This window comes from Ambystoma mexicanum, chromosome 9 (genome assembly GCF_040938575.1).
Source record: "Ambystoma mexicanum isolate Mex_15411 chromosome 9, UKY_AmexF1_1, whole genome shotgun sequence".
In the NCBI taxonomy this organism is placed as follows: domain Eukaryota; kingdom Metazoa; phylum Chordata; class Amphibia; order Caudata; family Ambystomatidae; genus Ambystoma; species Ambystoma mexicanum.
Window position 1 is genome coordinate 1,020,343,738 of NC_090931.1, and position 16,497 is coordinate 1,020,360,234.

General features: G+C 48.7%; 1 protein-coding gene across 1 annotated transcript in view; it reads left to right on the top strand.

Moving 5' to 3' along the window:
• TTC21B (tetratricopeptide repeat domain 21B) overlaps positions 1 to 16,497 on the top strand; it is a 1,345,192-nt gene that overhangs the window by 1,078,974 nt on the left and 249,721 nt on the right. Inside the window, exon 26 of the mRNA XM_069616283.1 lies at positions 4,284 to 4,508. Within this exon, the coding sequence (XP_069472384.1) occupies positions 4,284 to 4,508 (225 nt within the window). The remainder of the gene's footprint in view (positions 1 to 4,283; positions 4,509 to 16,497) is intronic.

Genomic DNA, 16,497 nt, shown 5'->3' on the forward strand with positions numbered 1-16,497 from the left:
GGAGACTTCGATTTACTTTAGGAACAGCAGACAATTGGTTCGATATGTCATCAATCGTGGTTAGTGATGTTCAGTCATAAAGGAGGGTGGATCACTAGATTCATCTGAAATCGAAGCGTCATCCAATGGTATTGGCTGGATTGATAAGGAGTCTTGCGAGCAGCTGGCAGGATTTGTTGGTGGATCATTTACTAAAGGATCAACTGCTAGTATGCTCTCGTCACTAATTTAGTTACTTTCTCTAGGCTGACTCGAGTCCTTAAACTGGGCCTCCATCTCAACCGTCGGAGCATCCACTCTACGCTACGGGGCTGGAATTCACTGATTGTAGAGGCTGCGGAATAAAAGAAATTAATTTCTCTTTCTGATAAAGCCGCGGGGGTCCCAATTTGTATTTGTTTATCCTTCAAGCTTTCATGGCTAGACTGTCTGGAGGGAGCAAGGCGACCACTCGCTGGAATATTTCAAATATTGTCAGGTCGGCTCAAACCAGACTCTGTGTTGTCGGCCCTATCGTCGGCCATAATATTAAAGATTAAAGGGGATGATAGTGCTCCCCACTGTGGCAGCAAGGTCTCACTTCCACCGGGAGAGGCGAGGAAATTGTCAAGCTCTTGTAGAAACACCTCTGGTAAGAGCGAGTTAGCACTATGAGCTTTAACAGATTGAGACTCGGTCGGACTAGATGTGATACTCAATGGGTGCATATCACTTAAGACGTACGTCTGGAACTGACTTGCTCCAGAGTTCATACATATTTACAGGCGAGTATAATAAGGATTGAATCACTCGCCAAATAAGGGAGCAGGCCGTCAGGATCCCCCAGGATCTCCCACAATCCCCAGACTGTAACACTTCCACCACACTTTGCGTGGAAATTGGGGGTTTTGTTTCTGTTGTTGGCTCCTTTCAGGAAAGTTAAAGGAACACACCACATGGAGAATGCAAAGAAGCTTGACCTCCTCTGCTGACTGTAACACTTCCACCCCACTTCACCCCTTTCACTCTCTTCATAACTTCATCTTCACTTTGTCTCTCTCTATTCTCTTTTTCTTCTCCTTCACCTCCTGTCCACTCTCGCTCTTCCTCACCATTCTCTCCTTCGCCCCTCTACCTCCTTGCCCTTTCTCTGCACTCTTCCCTGCCCTCTTAACACTCTCCTGCACCTCTGCCATTTCACACTTAGCTACCACACCTTCTTCTTAGTTAGCTCTGCTTTTACATCCTAGGAGGGTTCTTGATTGGTGCATCAAGTGTGAGAGGCTCAACAGCTCTGGGCTGACTGTGAATGGCTAAATAATTGGTGTAGGCTCAGGCAGACTACAAACTCCCCTAGTGGGGTTAGTTGTGCAGAGTTCCTCCCTACATTCAGCGCACCAAGATTATTCAGCTTCCCCTTTACTACCGAGTTCCATGATACCTAAGGTGCACAGTCCAATCCCCCTTAAGTAACTGAAGGCTCCCACACTTTGAAGTGGGCAGGGGTTGCAACCATGTTGGGGAGCAGCACCCGAAAACACGCGCTTCTCTCTGTATATGCTTCCTGTCAGTGACATGGAATGGAGAGCTCTGCTTTTGCATGTCTGTGGCAGGAAGCTCTAACATTGGTGTACAGTCATTGAAATGTGTTTCCTGGACTGCCTTTTAAAAGAGACCTCCCAGAGTAGGACCCAACCTCATAGGAGGAGGGATGGCACATCATGTGGTGGGCCAGAACAAGGAGGTCAAGAACCAAGTAAGTGAAGTTTTGGGTTGAATGGAGGGCGTCTAGAGGTAGTCGTGGAAGAGGCAAGTGGCCTGGTGCATATGGGAGGGGAGTGAGGAGTGTACAAGGGTTTGGAGCGGCACAGCGCAAGCAGACAGAGTTTGTAATGGAGTAGGGGACAAGGGAAGTGGCTAAATTCTGATGGGTCACATACTAGTGGGGAACTTGCAGACTGACGAGGGTTTATGTTCTAACCATAGTGGAGTTCTGGGGAAGAAAGGTGTGCCCTTACAACAAGGCTATGTCTTGTTGGGGAACTTGGGGGATTCCCTATATACCACCGCAGGGGCCATTATTACGGAACAGGCATTTACCTCTGGCTCCCAAGTTTCAACAATCCAATTCCCTAACCTCATGCATTTCGAGAACCTGGGAGCCAAAGACCACCAGCACTCATTCACTGCTGAAGCACGACTGTGGCTCCCATGTTTCACCTTTCCAGAATTCTCATCCCCTAGAATCCTGCATGTGACCTCATTACAGGTTTCTGCTTCGCTATTCCCACTTTTGTGCAGTTTTTGCAAGGGTTTTCTAATCGGATTCCTCCACCCTAGTTAGCTGTTCCTGCAAGGGATTTCAACCTTGTTACCCTTCTAATGGTGGCTCTTTTTGAGCCTTTGCATTAGTTCCATTTGAGGTTGATTACCCTGAAGCTGTCTGAGCTTTTAGCTCTTTGTATTAAATCTCCTTTCCTTGTTTTTTCCAAAGAGAAGGTGACTTTGATAGTGAGTCTGGAAGAGGCATCTTCTTTTCCAGAAGATGCTTCTTCGCTTCTTTGTCTTCTCTCCTCAACATCATTCAGGACAGCAGAGTGGCTTCATTACCTGTACCCAATCTCTAGGAAAACAGAAAGGTCCCTTGGACTGGCAAGGCTGTTAACAAGCCGCTGGACTGGCAGGGCTGTTAACAAGCTGATCACATTCAGATGGATTTTTCTGTGCATTTCCCAATTCTTCCATGTGGCCAATAAAGAAGTGCCTGGAGATCCTAGGGCTCATTCTACCAGATACCTGTCTGGTAGCTCTATTTTGCAGAGGGCTGTCCCATTTTTCAACTGTCAGATGGCTATGTGGGTCTCACTGCACACAATCACTAAGCGCTTTTGCCTGGATTCCTTATCTGGCCAGGATGCCTACTTTGGTTTTGTGGTGCTCCAGAGTTTTCTGGTTTAGGTGATGACTTCTCGCTCTCCACCCAGTTCGGTACTGCTTTGGAAGACTTTCTAAATTGAGGAATCTGTGGGAGGAATTAATCCATTAGAGGAAGAAATTATTTACTTTTGATAATGTTCTTTGTGATGCATTAGTCGTTATTCCCATTGTTTCCTCATTGCGTTCCCACTTACTCCTCATTACAGAATTCTTAGGGCAGAGATGGCTCCTTACTTGCAAGCCATGGTATTGCATCCAGAGTAATGTGTGCCAACAATGCAGAGAAGCAAGATTTTCACTTGGACGATATTTTTAAGATAATATTACCGTTCTTTTCTGTTCTCACGCCCAATTCGATGCAAGGTGGGTGGATAGAAGGTGCAGTCTTCTCCTGCTGTTAGCTCTTCTATGGAGAACCTGGGCACAATATCGAAGTTGCTCCCAAAGGATGTATGTGGCTTGGAAGTTGATACCAAAGCAAGACATGTCCTGGTATTTATCATTACTTTTCATTTGGTGTGATGGTATCTGGGCATTTCATGGCAAACTCTTGCATTTGGTGTGGGCGTCTTCATTTGTTTGCAAAACTGGAAAAATTTGAGCGCTTTGGCAAATAGATGCAGAAATGTGCAAGTGATGTGCATACCGGAGAATTTAATATCGAAATCTGGCATATGATGATCCCGCTTAACTATTCTATTTGATGGCAGATTCTGACGTAGGGTGTGAGCACCTAGACATTTGCTGACAATAGACAGTAGATGGTGCGATTACCTGGACAAATGGCAAAGCTGGGAACATGATGGCAGCACATGTGAAATGTTTGAAGTACTTAGGCAATGGTGTCAATGCCTGATAAATGCCAACAGTAGTTAAGATTGAATGCAAGTTCCGGGGCATATTGTTGCACTACATGGCACCCACGTGGAGTGCGTAGGCATACAATAGCAATTTAGGATAGGGGGCTCAGCATTTAATAGTGCCTTTTACTTTATGGTGTGCATATCTGGGCATTTAATAGCAGAGATTGGCATGTTGTCGGAGTAAGAACACATAAGATGACTTTGCCTGCCAATGTTGTGACTACCTGGCCTTGCAATGGCTATGCCATGAATATGATGGAAATGCCTGTCGTATGATGTGAGAACCCGAGCATATAATCATAACACTGGGCAGTTGGTGACTGTTCTTGTGCATATGATGGCACAAGCTGGAAAATATAATGAGCACCTGGGCAAATGATGCTGAGACCTTGCAAATAATGTTCTAATGATCTCAGTATATGATGGCAAAACTTGATAGCAGAGAAACCATGCTCACTATTTATCAATGTTTGGTTATTGTTAATGTATGTGGTTTTATTGCAGAAGGATCACATCCCAGCACTGTTAGGAATGGCAACTGCCTACATGATCTTAAAACAAACTCCAAGAGCCAGAAATCAACTAAAACGCATTTCGAAAATGAATTGGAATCCTATTGATGCAGATGAATTTGAGAAGAGCTGGTTGCTTCTTGCTGATGTTTACATTCAGTCCGCAAAATATGATATGGCGGGTGAATTGTTAAAACGCTGTCTTCGTCATAATAAGGTACGTGCTGCAAAATGGAGAGTTTGTTCCTCTGAAACATTTAGTTATCCTGCTAACATTTCATCTTTAAAACATTAATAAAACTCATCTTGTAGGGAGGGTAGCTTAACTGTTTAAGATGTCAATTACAGTATTTCATTTTAGAATTTCTTTTAGGAGTGCTTTTGTCCAAAGCATGATGCATGACCAATCATGAATAAAATAGTTATTAATGTGGGATATTCTGTATCGGAGAAGGGAGAAGGCTGCCTATGGGTTTCACAGATAGGTACAGAAATTATCTGTGGAAAGCAGGGGTGTTGCTAGGTCTGGAAAAGTTGCCGGCTAAGCTAATGTCGGGACTCGGGGCTAGCTAGCCTATTTGGTTGGAGCCGCTGAGCTTCTATCCAGGGCTACACCCAACCCCATCCTCACCCCCAACCCCTCAGGTCTCCCTAGCAACGACTCTGGTGATATATGATATGGCATGGCATTTATAATGCGCCTGTACACAAGTGTTTCTAGGCGCATAGTGGCAAGTCACTTAGCATGTGCAGACTGTAACATAGCTGAGCAGGATCAACAGGCATAAAGTGTTCTGCTCAGTGCAGCAATGGGCCCAACAGCTCTCGTCTCCCTTTCTCATACACTGATCACACAAACGGACACCAACGGAGCTGGTGTCGACGACCTTCTTCTTTATTCCCCTTTACAGCTGTGCCTTCTGGGCTCTAGTAGCCTCTCCTTTTCCTCCCTCCATCCCTCGTGTCCTCGGCACTTTCTCTCTTCCCTCAAGGTCGTTCCTGGTAAAGGTGGCCACCAGCAACATAAATATGGTTTGAAAAGGATAAAAGATTTATTAGGAATATTTGCAACATTGGGCCAATTGGCAATGGAAAGAACACTCTTCTCCAGCATGGGGTTTGGCATGGATTTACATAAATATTTCCCGTCGTCTGGCCGGGAATCCTCGGTAAAAGAAAAAACAAGTTTTGCTTTCACTTACAAACTGTATTTCTCCTCTTGCCCAATCACTGTACTCTGGGTAATACTGCCCTCTCCGTAAGCCCCTCCTCTGGCAGCCATCTTCAGATTTTTACTACACGTTCAAGTGTTGGGAGTCCTCATGTATTACTCAGTTAGCTATTCTATGTTTTTCGTGCTTTTTCGATAACCATTCCCATTTTTCTCACATAGCCCGTGTGCTCTTTCTCTCCATCGGCCGATAAGCGGGGATGCGTTCATCAGTGAATTTCAGCGCCCCTCAACGGCAAGAATCGTCGAAGTTCCATCGAAGATTCCAGAAGGCAGTCTGGCCTACTCCACACTCCAGACCATGTCGGAAGAGAAGAAAGAGGGAAGCACCCTTTTTAAGCTCTGCTCCAGCTGTGGACTGCGGAACGTGTTTGTAGAGGACAAACACCTTCAGTCCCTTTACTGTCTCCATCCGGACCACATGGAAGCGGATTGTGAAATCTGCCTCGGGTTCTTCAAGCGAACCATGAAGGATCGTCGCAGTAGACTAGCGGTGTGGCTCAGCAGCAAGGCGTCTACGCTGTGCGCTAAGCAGGGGCATGCCTCACCCAGGACCGGGCTTTGCAGTCCTTTTCAGGGCGCTCCATCCTTGGCGGGCCCAAGACCAGGCCAAGCACCACAAGTCAGTTTCCGTTGGGGTCGCCATGAAAGCTGGTCCCGTGATGGCCAGGGCGCCTTCATCTGTACAATCTGCCTCCATCTCCAGCCATCGTTCCAGCTCCTCCTCGAAGAGGAAATCGCTTAACCCGGAGAAGCTGCGGGAAAAGCCAGAGAAGACGAAGGTGCAAAAAAAAGGTGACCGACCTGCCCCAGAAGGCCCAGGCGGTCCAGGTGAAGTAGTCTTCAATGATTGAGTTGGTGGCGGCCACCCTCGTGAAGGCCAAAGGGGCTGGCCCAGTTAAGCTAGCCCCGGTGGTGCCGAGATTATCCATACCCGTGAGGTGGGAGGCCTTGGCCCGGCCGGTGTAGAAGATAACGGAAAAAAGGATGCCATCTCTAAGCCCGAAACCGACCTCTCAGGATTCAAAAAGGTGTGTGGGGGGGGGGTGGCTCAGAATAGGCCGTACTTCAGGGCACAGATATTTCTTCCTTGGACGAGGAGGACCAGGTGTCCATACACTTGATCCAGGAGGACGTGGGGGGCGACGATGACAGCAGAAAGTCTGACAAGGGACGACAACGGCAGAAATTCTAACAGCGACGATGGTGCAGGGCCCAGTAGGCCTACCACTCCGACCCTGCTGACAGATGTATAGCTGGACATCCTTTCGACCCTACACACCCTGGTGTTGGAAATTCAGAAAAGGATGCCGCTGACACCGGCCCCAGCGGCCCCAGATAAACCTCTGGCAAAAAAGAGGAAGCGCCAATCAACGCTGCCGCATCAACCTCCACACAAACACCATGTGCCCTCCCCCTAGGGACTGCGACACAGGGATAGAGACAGCCACAGCGACTACGGACGATGACATCGCCCCGGCGGGCTGTTCGCTGCAGCCAAGGGCTTCTCCCCCAGACGAGGTGGGGTTGTTGGTCGCCAGAGCATCTGAACTCTTCAACTGATGCCAGAAAAGACCAAGAAGGAAGGTTTCCTCTATCAACGGCGCAAGGCCAAAAGGAACAGCATCATGGTGGTGCCTCTCCTAGATGATGTTTGGGAGGAGGGCTTAGCTTTGATGAGGAATCAGGCCACAGCCCTGGCCAAGAGGGATAGGCTGAAGAAAAAGTACTGGGTGCAGGAATCCGTACCCAAGAGCCTGTGATTGCAGCCTTCCCCGGACTCAGTGGTTTTGGTGGCAGCGAGGAAGAAGTAGACTAACCCCTTGTCTTCATCCTTCGTCCCTCCGGAAGTTAGATGCCATCGGAAGAAAGGTGATCTAATCTGCAGCTGTAACGCTCACCTGGTTCCCACGGGGGCGCTGGTCTAGTCTGGATTGCTGTGGCCTCGTCTAGCGTGATGCGCAGGACCCGGAACACCGATTGGACAGGACCTCCAAATCGTGCTTGCCTGGCCCGTAGGAATATCCTTCTGCAGATGAGAAAGGGCATTAACAGTCTGCAGAATAGTGTGTTAGCTCCCCCCTTTCCCCCTTCGTTCCTCTCTAACTTCCTCCAAACCCCGGTTTAAGCTCACCTTATGGTTTGGAAGGATGAACTCTCCATCCTGCTTCTGGTGCAGGGGCGCGCGTTCGTCCAGTTACTTCACTGGTTTTCAGAATGGCGCTGGCAAAATCCACTTGACTTTCCTGAGCGATGCGCCGTAAGTATGAAAGTTCAAAGTTCAAGTGAGGCCCCCTTTATGTTGTCTTTCTAACCTGTGATCTGTCCTTTATTTCAGGTGCAGAATGAAGGCGATGCGTCGAGGGGTTAAACTGCCGAGGTGAGTAGTGATGAGGGCGATCCCTCTAAATGTCCTTATCATTCCCCAGAAATGTCTCTTGTCCTTTCCCCATAGGGGCCGGGGTACGGTACCTGCCAACGGGGCGGCGCCGACCCGAAATGTGGAAGAAAAGCCGGTAAGTATTATGGCTGTTAATCAGGCTTTCCTTCTGTGTTCCTTCTGCTCACCTTTTGTTTCTTCCTCTCTCCCCTAGGTGCAGAGATGTGGCGTCCGATGCTGATAGCCGCGATGGAGCCGGGAGATGTCTCGAGGACAGGTGAGTGAAGCGTGGCGCTGCAGCGAGCAACGCGATGCTTTTAAATGGAAGTCTTTCTTCAGGGATGCTGGCGAGAAGATTCCGGATGCAGGTAAGAAGTTTGAAATAGTCCTTGGTTTTCACCTTTCTCTTCTCTTCCTTCCTTGCAGGTCTTCCAGGTTCGAGGCGGGCGTGGCTGGAGTCCAGGAGCAGACACGGTGAGCGTTAAGCTGCAGGAAGCAGAACAACGCGAAGCATGAGCTTCTGTCTGGGCGTGGCTTAAATAGCCTCCAAAGAAGTCCCAGGTATGTATCCTTCCCCAACTAGGTATGTATCCTTCCCTGGCCACGCCCGAGTGAAAAAATAGTCCCTGTGAAAAAATAGTCCCTTTCAGGTCTCAGGGAGGCCTGAAGCGTGCAGCATGGTCTGCATCAGGTAAGTGCACAAAACACCTCCCTTTATGAGCCTGGCGCCTATGGCGCCAGGAATGATGTCCAACATGAGCCTGGCGCCAAAGGCGCCAGGACTGAGACCAAAGAGCCCCCTATAAGGGGCCGCTGGGCTTTTACCCAAGGGCATGATGCCTGCTTCCGGGGGTGCTGGGCCTGGCCTGGTGCTCCGGGGGTAGGCATCATGACAACAGCATCAACAGTCAAGGCGGCCAATGCACTTGCAATCCTGGCCAGTTACGACAAGGAACTGTTGTATAAGTTGGCCCCCATTCTGGAGTTCCTGCTCGACGACAAGCGTGTTGAGGCGATCTTCATCCTCCAGGAAGGGGAGGTGGCATTGGACCATGCCATCACAGTGGCCCTGGACATCGCGGACACAGGGTTCCAGCAGACGTCTGCCTCTGTCGTCGTGGCTGGCTGAAAGCCACCACCTTCCACCAGGAGGTCCAAACGAGGGTGCTAGACATGCCCTTCGACGGAGACAACCTCTATGGGAAGGCCGTCAACAAGTCGTTGCAGGTCATTGAGACTGACACGGAGATGGGCCGTGCCCTGGGCACTCTTCAGCAACACTGCTCTTCCTTTCACGCTTCCGGTGGGAAGTCCGGCAGATTGTTGAACGTTTTCAGCGGAGAGTCCTCTTTGTACCATCAACCCTACCGGTCCACAACCCAGGAGGCCTACAGAGGCCGTTCCAATGCTTTCGGTGGAGGTGACTAACGTCGTCGTCCCCCCCAAGGCGACATGCAGGCCCCGATGCAAGACTGAACCGGCCAGGACGTCGGGCCCCGAAGGAGGCCGGCTGGCAGGCTTTGTCAGCGAGTGGAAGAAAATATCCACTGACCTATGGGTGCTGGACGCTCTCACGCACGGACCCGCTCTAGAGTTCCAACAAAAGGGTCTGCGAATACCTCCGGTGGCCCAGCAGGAGCAGCACATCCCTCAGCTCCTCTATGAAGTATGGGTCATGATAACTAAAGGGGCAATAGAGCTGGTTCCAAAGTTACTCTGGCGCTCCAGAGTCTACTCCAGATAGTTCTTGGTAAGTAAGAAGAACGGAGGCTGGAGGCCCATTCTAGACCTGTGGCGTCTCAACAAATGCCTCAAGTCCCAAAGATTCAGGATGGTCACGTTGCAGCACATGCTCTGCCAACTGGAGGAAGGAGACTTCTTGACATCGTTGGATCTGGAGGACGTATACTTCCATGTCTTCCACATCAATATCTTGGAGCAGCCAGCAGTGTCCCGGGCCCTCAAGGGCAAAGTGGTGAGGATCTTCAACGACAACACCACCACGATGTTCTACATCAGGAAGCAAGGGGGCACCCGATCCCCAGCACTCTCCAGAGAGGTGCAGGACTTGTGGCACTGATCCGTCGCCCAAGAGATGTTCCTCATCCTCTTTCACCTGGCGGGTGTCAAGAACATCATCGCCAACTCGCTCAGCAGGGAGCTGCACTCCTGCCTCGAGTGGGAACTTACAGGATCAGGTGGGCGGCATCTTCCTCAAGTAGGGCAGACCCCAGATCGATAGATTTGCAACATCAGCGAACTCCAAATGCCAGAAATTAGCCAGTAGTTTCCACAGCCGTGGAGCATGCCTGTGGGAAGGCATGTTCCTATGTGTGTTCCCTCCGTTACCTCCTCTGCTGCGAGTCATCAATCAACTCAAACAGTGCCGATGCAGGATGATCCTCGTCGCCCGGTCATGGCTGAGGCAGATTTGGTATTCTGACCTTCTCAGCCTGTCAACGTCACCTCCGGTCAAGCTTCCAGTGGTCGCGGATCTGCTCACCAGAGAAAGGAGGCGCAATCCTGCATCACAACCCAGAATCACTGAACCTGAGGGCTTGGCTGCTGCAGCCCTAGAGTTCAGAGGGTACGAGTTGCCGGTGGACTGCAGGGAGGTCCTTGCTAGAGCGTCATCGACTCTTAAGTGCTGCGGGCACAAGTGGAAGCGTTTTGCTATGTGGTGCAAGGCGCAGAAGATCAACCCTCTAACGGTCACAGCCCTGCAGATTCTTCCATACTTATTGTCCTTGGCCAAGGCGGGGCTGGCGCATGCCTCTATCAAGGTACATCTGGCAGCTATCTCCGGCTACACCAGGTCTCCAGGATGATCTTCTCTTTGGTACAACCATCCCGTCAAGTAGTTCCTCAAAGGACTGTTTTGATTGTTCCCGCCGGTGAAGGCTCCTGGTGGTGCTGACGAGGCTCATGGGGGCCCCCTTCAAGCCTATGCATCAGGCCCCTCAAGTTCTTCTCATGGAAAACTGCTTTCCTTGTGCCCATCACCTCTGGCAGGAGGGTAGGTGAGATCCTGGCCCTTTCCTGCAAACAGCCATATTTGACTTTTCACAAATCGAGAGTGGTGCTGCAAATGCACCTTTATGCCAAAGGTTTCTTCGGAATTCCACCCCAACAAGCATTAAGTGTTCTTTCTGAAACCTTTGTCACCGGCTGAAAGGACTTTGCACTCGCTGAACATTACTCGTGCTTTGAAGTTCTACGTGGCACACAGAGTTTTCGGAATAATTTTGTTCCTGTGAACCGTGGGAAGGCCTTGTCCAAGGCTTCCATCTCAAGGTGGCTCTCCAGCTACATCATGCACTGTCATCGGTTGGCGAACCGACTGCTCCCTGGCTGTCCAAGAGCCCATTCCATCAAAGCGATCGCTGCGACAACGCATTCCTGTCTGGTGTGCCCCTGTCGGACATATGCAGGGCTGCTACGTGGAGGTTTACGCACACCTTCACAAGATTCTACTGCATCGACAGGGATTCCAGGTAGGAGTCCAGCAGTACTACAAAACCTGCTCGCTTGAAGGCGAGTCTGTTTCAGAGTTGAGAGTAATTGCTTCTGTTGAGCCTTGCCACCTCTCGTGGTTGTGTAATGTTGTACTGCTATGTATTCTTTATTCATGAGCATGTGAATCCATGCCAGACTCCATGCTGTAGAAGGAACAAGTTACTTACCTGTAACTATTGTTCTCCAGCATGGATTCACATGCAAACCCTGCCTCTTGCTCTTCTTGGTCATACTGCCACTTTACGTGCTACCAGATCTGAAGATGGATGCCAGAGGAGGGGCTTAAGGAGAGGGCAATCATTGGCTGGGGGCAGTATGGCTCAGAGTAAAGTGATTGGTTTAGAGAAGAAATACAGTTTGTAAGTGAAAGTGAAACTGTTTTTCTTTTACCGAGGATTGCTGGCCTGACGACAGGAAATATTCATGAGCATGTGAATCCATGCCAGACCCATGCTGGAGAGCAATAATTACAGGTAAGTAATTTGTCCTCCCTTAATATGAACAGGTTGGCTTCTTCCTCTCTGGTTAGCAGATCCTATGGTTCAGTACTGTATGGTCAGTAGCACCCTTTTTGATGTGTCCCTGAAACCTCTTTCTTGCTTTTGGTTTAGTGGGGCCTGGCCATGTGCTTCTTGTTCTGAACATGATGCAAGACCCTTCCTACAGACCTTTAGTCCTATCTGTGTCTGCACACTAATATAGCAATGACCTTCTTAGCAGAGTGAAGACTCCCCAAAATGTCCAAGATGAAATAGTGAAACAAGTCTCTCCCTGAATATGTTGGGATGTCCCATATCTTCCCCAGAATCCTGACACAATTCCATGTAACCCCAACCTCATTTACCTTTTCATAGCAACATGGTCTTAAGGGGGTCTTGCCATTATTTCTGATTACCTCCTCTCTTTCCCTTACTCGCTGGTCTATTTCATTGTCGCTTTCCTCAGTCACTTGTACAGTAGTACTCCTGACCTTTTCTTTCGTGTCTGTCCCTTTACCCTGGTAGTTCCCTGATATCTCCTCCTCTGTAAATCTCTTCTCTTTCCTCCTCCCATCGCCTATCTCGAGCGGATAGTTCAGGGGAAACTTGCTCACCTTCGAAGCAAGACGTCACGGAGCACCACAGGTTTGATCCCCGGGTCCGCGCTTAGAAACCTCTGGGTATTAAATAACCTATCATATCATATCTCCTCAGGCCTCCTAGCAGTAGCTTCTCAAATATTGCTTCCGGCAGCCTTCTGACAACTCCTTGGCACCTCCTCTGGTGCACCTCCTGCCACCCTTGATATGATAATTTATTTATATCACGCTCGTACACAAGTGTTTCAGAGCTCGACAAGGCAAAGGAGGGGAACAGGGGAGAAACAAAAACGATCTTACTAGGCCCAGTGACATTGAGAACACATAAGTGCATGGGAAAGGGAAAGGGGAAAAGTGCATGGAAGGGGGAGAGTGGAAAGTGCGGAGCAGAGAATAACATAAATAATAATAAATAACAATATATAGATAATAGGGGCAATAAACAGTGGTAATGCTGCCTGAAAGTGCTGTTTAAGGCAGCAGACTGGGTAAGTCTGATAAGTGCAGAAAAAAAAGGAAAATGGGGGTGTGGGGAACTGTATGGGTACAGATACAGTCCCCAGTGCAAGGGGTGGCCAGGAGGCAGTGCAGGAGGGTGAGCAGGTACCTGGGCCCGGGGGGCAGAGGGTGGCCAGGTGCTCGGTGGCAAGACAGCAGTTCAGCAGGGGAGAGGGAGAGCGAAGGCGAAAGTAAGGAGGAAGGTCTGGAGGAGCTTCCGGAACCGGAGATGGTTCTCCTCAAGTTTTAGAGTGGCAGGGAGGCTGTTCCAAAGAGAGGCCCCAGCCGAAGACCGAGATCTACCCTCAGCTCGTTTCTTTGAAAAGCGACTGACCCTGAGGGAGTTGGAGGTAGAGGAGTGAAGAGCTCGAGAGGGGAGGTATTTGCAGAGGGATATCTGAAGGTATTTTGGACCCAGGCCCCAGAAAGCCCTTCTGAAAACTATTGCTACCTCTTCTCTGGCACTCCTCCTGCCACTCTCTTAACTCCTCACCACCTCCCCTCTGGTTCTCCTTTTACCACCCTCCTCACAACTACTCCTAATAGCTTCCCCACCTCTTACACTCTGCCTTCTCCCAGCCTTCTTCCTCCATACTACTTACTCCTCCTTCTTGTTATCCTTCAAACTTTCTCTGCTACTTTCCTGCATTCTTCATGCTTTTCTGATTAACTCCTCACTCCCATGCTAAGGTTGCAGCATTTGTGGGTTTTATAGATTCTCTGCCCCTCCTCCTGGGCAGTGTTTCTTATGAGTGTGAGAACCTCTGGGTGTTGAGAGATCAAGAACTGTGATTGGCTTATGTGGTCCTTTGGTTCTGTGCACCGATGTTTAATGGCTCAGTGCGGGACTGCTGTGGAACGCAGTGTACACTCGAGAAGGACTTGTTGGCCATCTTGGTTGGAACATGCCCTGCCGGTGTGATGTGGGTCAGACAGCCCACACGCAAGGCTCCAGATTGTTCACTGTGGCAGGGTCTCCACTCCTCTGCATGCCCGCAAAGCAGGCAGCAGTAAACCTTCCCCATGAATAAGTCTTGATTAAAGGTTGTACCATCGGCTGATCTGGGTTGACCATACTACTATAATAATACACTTTGAAACAGTGCACTGAATCGTTCTGAGAGGCATTCCTTTAAGAGACTTGCACAGCATTGGTGCGTGTACATTGCCAGGCATCTGGCACAAAACTGAGGAAGTGGAGGGGATCCCTCATATTCCACCTACAAACCCAACATCACACTGTAGGCAGTGGCACTCATCCCCTGTGAGCACCCCCTCCAGTACACCGAGTGAAAAACTGTTGGGTGTCTTGACCCACGTTCAAGTTATTATGCTGCAACGTTTGGGGCTGTGGGCTCAGAAAATCCAAGATGGCCGAAAAAGCCCACATTGCGCCAGAATCCAGGAAAACCACGCAGTTTTGCGCACACCAAACTGGTCGCCTAACCTGCCACCCACCAGTGCGAGCGTGATGGGCCAGAAGCCCCATGAGTGAAACGTGGTGCCAAAGGAAAAACAGCAGTGCCTGTTAGCTCAAAAGCGCTTTGAAATCACCTTTGTTTCTCTGAAATGCAAGCTAAAACGCCTATTTTAAACATTGCAACATATTCAAAAATCTCACTGAACACCAGCAGACATTTGGCAGAATGTAGTCTTGTGTGCATACAAAATCTGGAAAGATGAAGAGCCTAAAACAATGTTTATAACCAAACCAGCAGAGCTGTGGTTGTCAGCAGCTGAAGTGAAATTGGACTTAAAGCCACTAAAGTCGAAATGTTTAAAATAAATGAGTGACCTACTTTGAGTGTCACATGGGTTGTAACTGTTTAAATGTCATAGTTTTGAACTTAGAATCAGCGTTCTAGCTGCATGTGTAGAAATTGTAAGTTTGATTTGAATGAAGAAAAACTGGGAACAAAAGTGACATTTTGCTGAAGCCTGGCTTGAAGAGATTGAATTCTGCCCGGCAACTACCCTCGACAGGAGTTGAAACTTGCTAAGCCACTGCATTCGCAGGCCTGGCTGCCTTCTGCTGTTCCCACCAAAAGGAGATTACACCTCGCTGATTGGATCAGGGGAAGAGCACCGGGGAGCAGGGAAACAGAACAATGAGCCTTCCTTGGTTTAGGCAAATGTTAAATTAGGGGGGGGTCGTAAATGGCTTCCTCTTGGGAGAAACTGGGAGGAGCAGTGCCTCTGTAAGCAACTTGAGTTGGAGGAAGTGGATAAACCAGAAATTCCACCATGTGTTTTGGGAAACCACACCCCTCTGGGCCAAAGCATAATTTTAAAAAGATGGATAATTCATAGTACGGACTTGTTAAAATTATATAATTAATATCATTATTCTTGCGATTTTTCTGTGCACATTTTAAGAGGTGTTAGGACTCTGTGGTATGTTCTGGGGGGTAGTAGCGGAAAATAAGTTATTACTCCGAATGTCTGTATGTTAATAATCTTACACTTTAACATCTGATGCCCATATTCCTTGTGCATGTTTGTGTAAATTCTTGAAAAGTTTAGAGGTTGTGTTCTTGATGAAAAGGGCAGAATTCTTTCATAAGTGGACACGGCATCTTACAAAGACAGGGATCGGATGGTTTGGTGCTACAGAAAATATGTTAACTGGACATCTAATATTAGAAAAATGGTACATAGATAAATATGTAGTTGGATCAAAAATAGATTTGTGTGCAAATTGACAAGAGGAGTGTTCTTTCTGTATGCCATAAAATTGATGCCCGATTACACTCCATTCCTTCCCCCAATCAAGGGAGAGAGGAGAGCTTGGCCAATGATAAGTTGTGAGGGGCAGGCTTAGTTATGCCCATGCACACACCCATTTTCAAAACACATAAAAAGAGACTGCTTTGGACAGGCAAGACACTCACTTTCCATTTTCTTGCGAAGCATTTTGCCGGACCAGACAATATCCAGAAGGACCATCTCCAGAACTTAGAATCCAGACTTCAGAACTTTTTCAGCAGGCCTCAAAATCTTTTGCAAATTATTCAAGCAGCCCGGCTGAGATGTTTGATTCTGGCTAGAACCCTGTGCCAGTACCCAGAAAGCAGTGCTGTATCCGGAATCCACTTGATCCAGACCAGCAGAACCGGAGACCAGGCCGCTCTGCAGTGCCAAGAACTTTTGCCAGAACCAGAGACCAGACCGCTGTGAAGTGCAGAGCAGAGCTGACCCAGAGAGCTGTGACTTCAGAACCACCCGCCAGGAGTCCAGTCCAAACCTGCTCAGACCTTGACGGCCTATTTCAAATTTATAGTGTGAGTACTCAGCCAGAACTGTGCAAACCCATCTCTTAGTTTAAAATAATCTAATTCAAACCATTTCCACTATCTATAACTGCATCATAGAATTGTGTGTCCATCCTGCTGATCCAAAACCTTCCACAGCGGATCTGTCATTCTGAAACTTTAATTTCATTTCTGAAAATCTATCTCCACAAAATCGTCCGTATCTTTGGAACCGTGTGGGCTACGGACGGG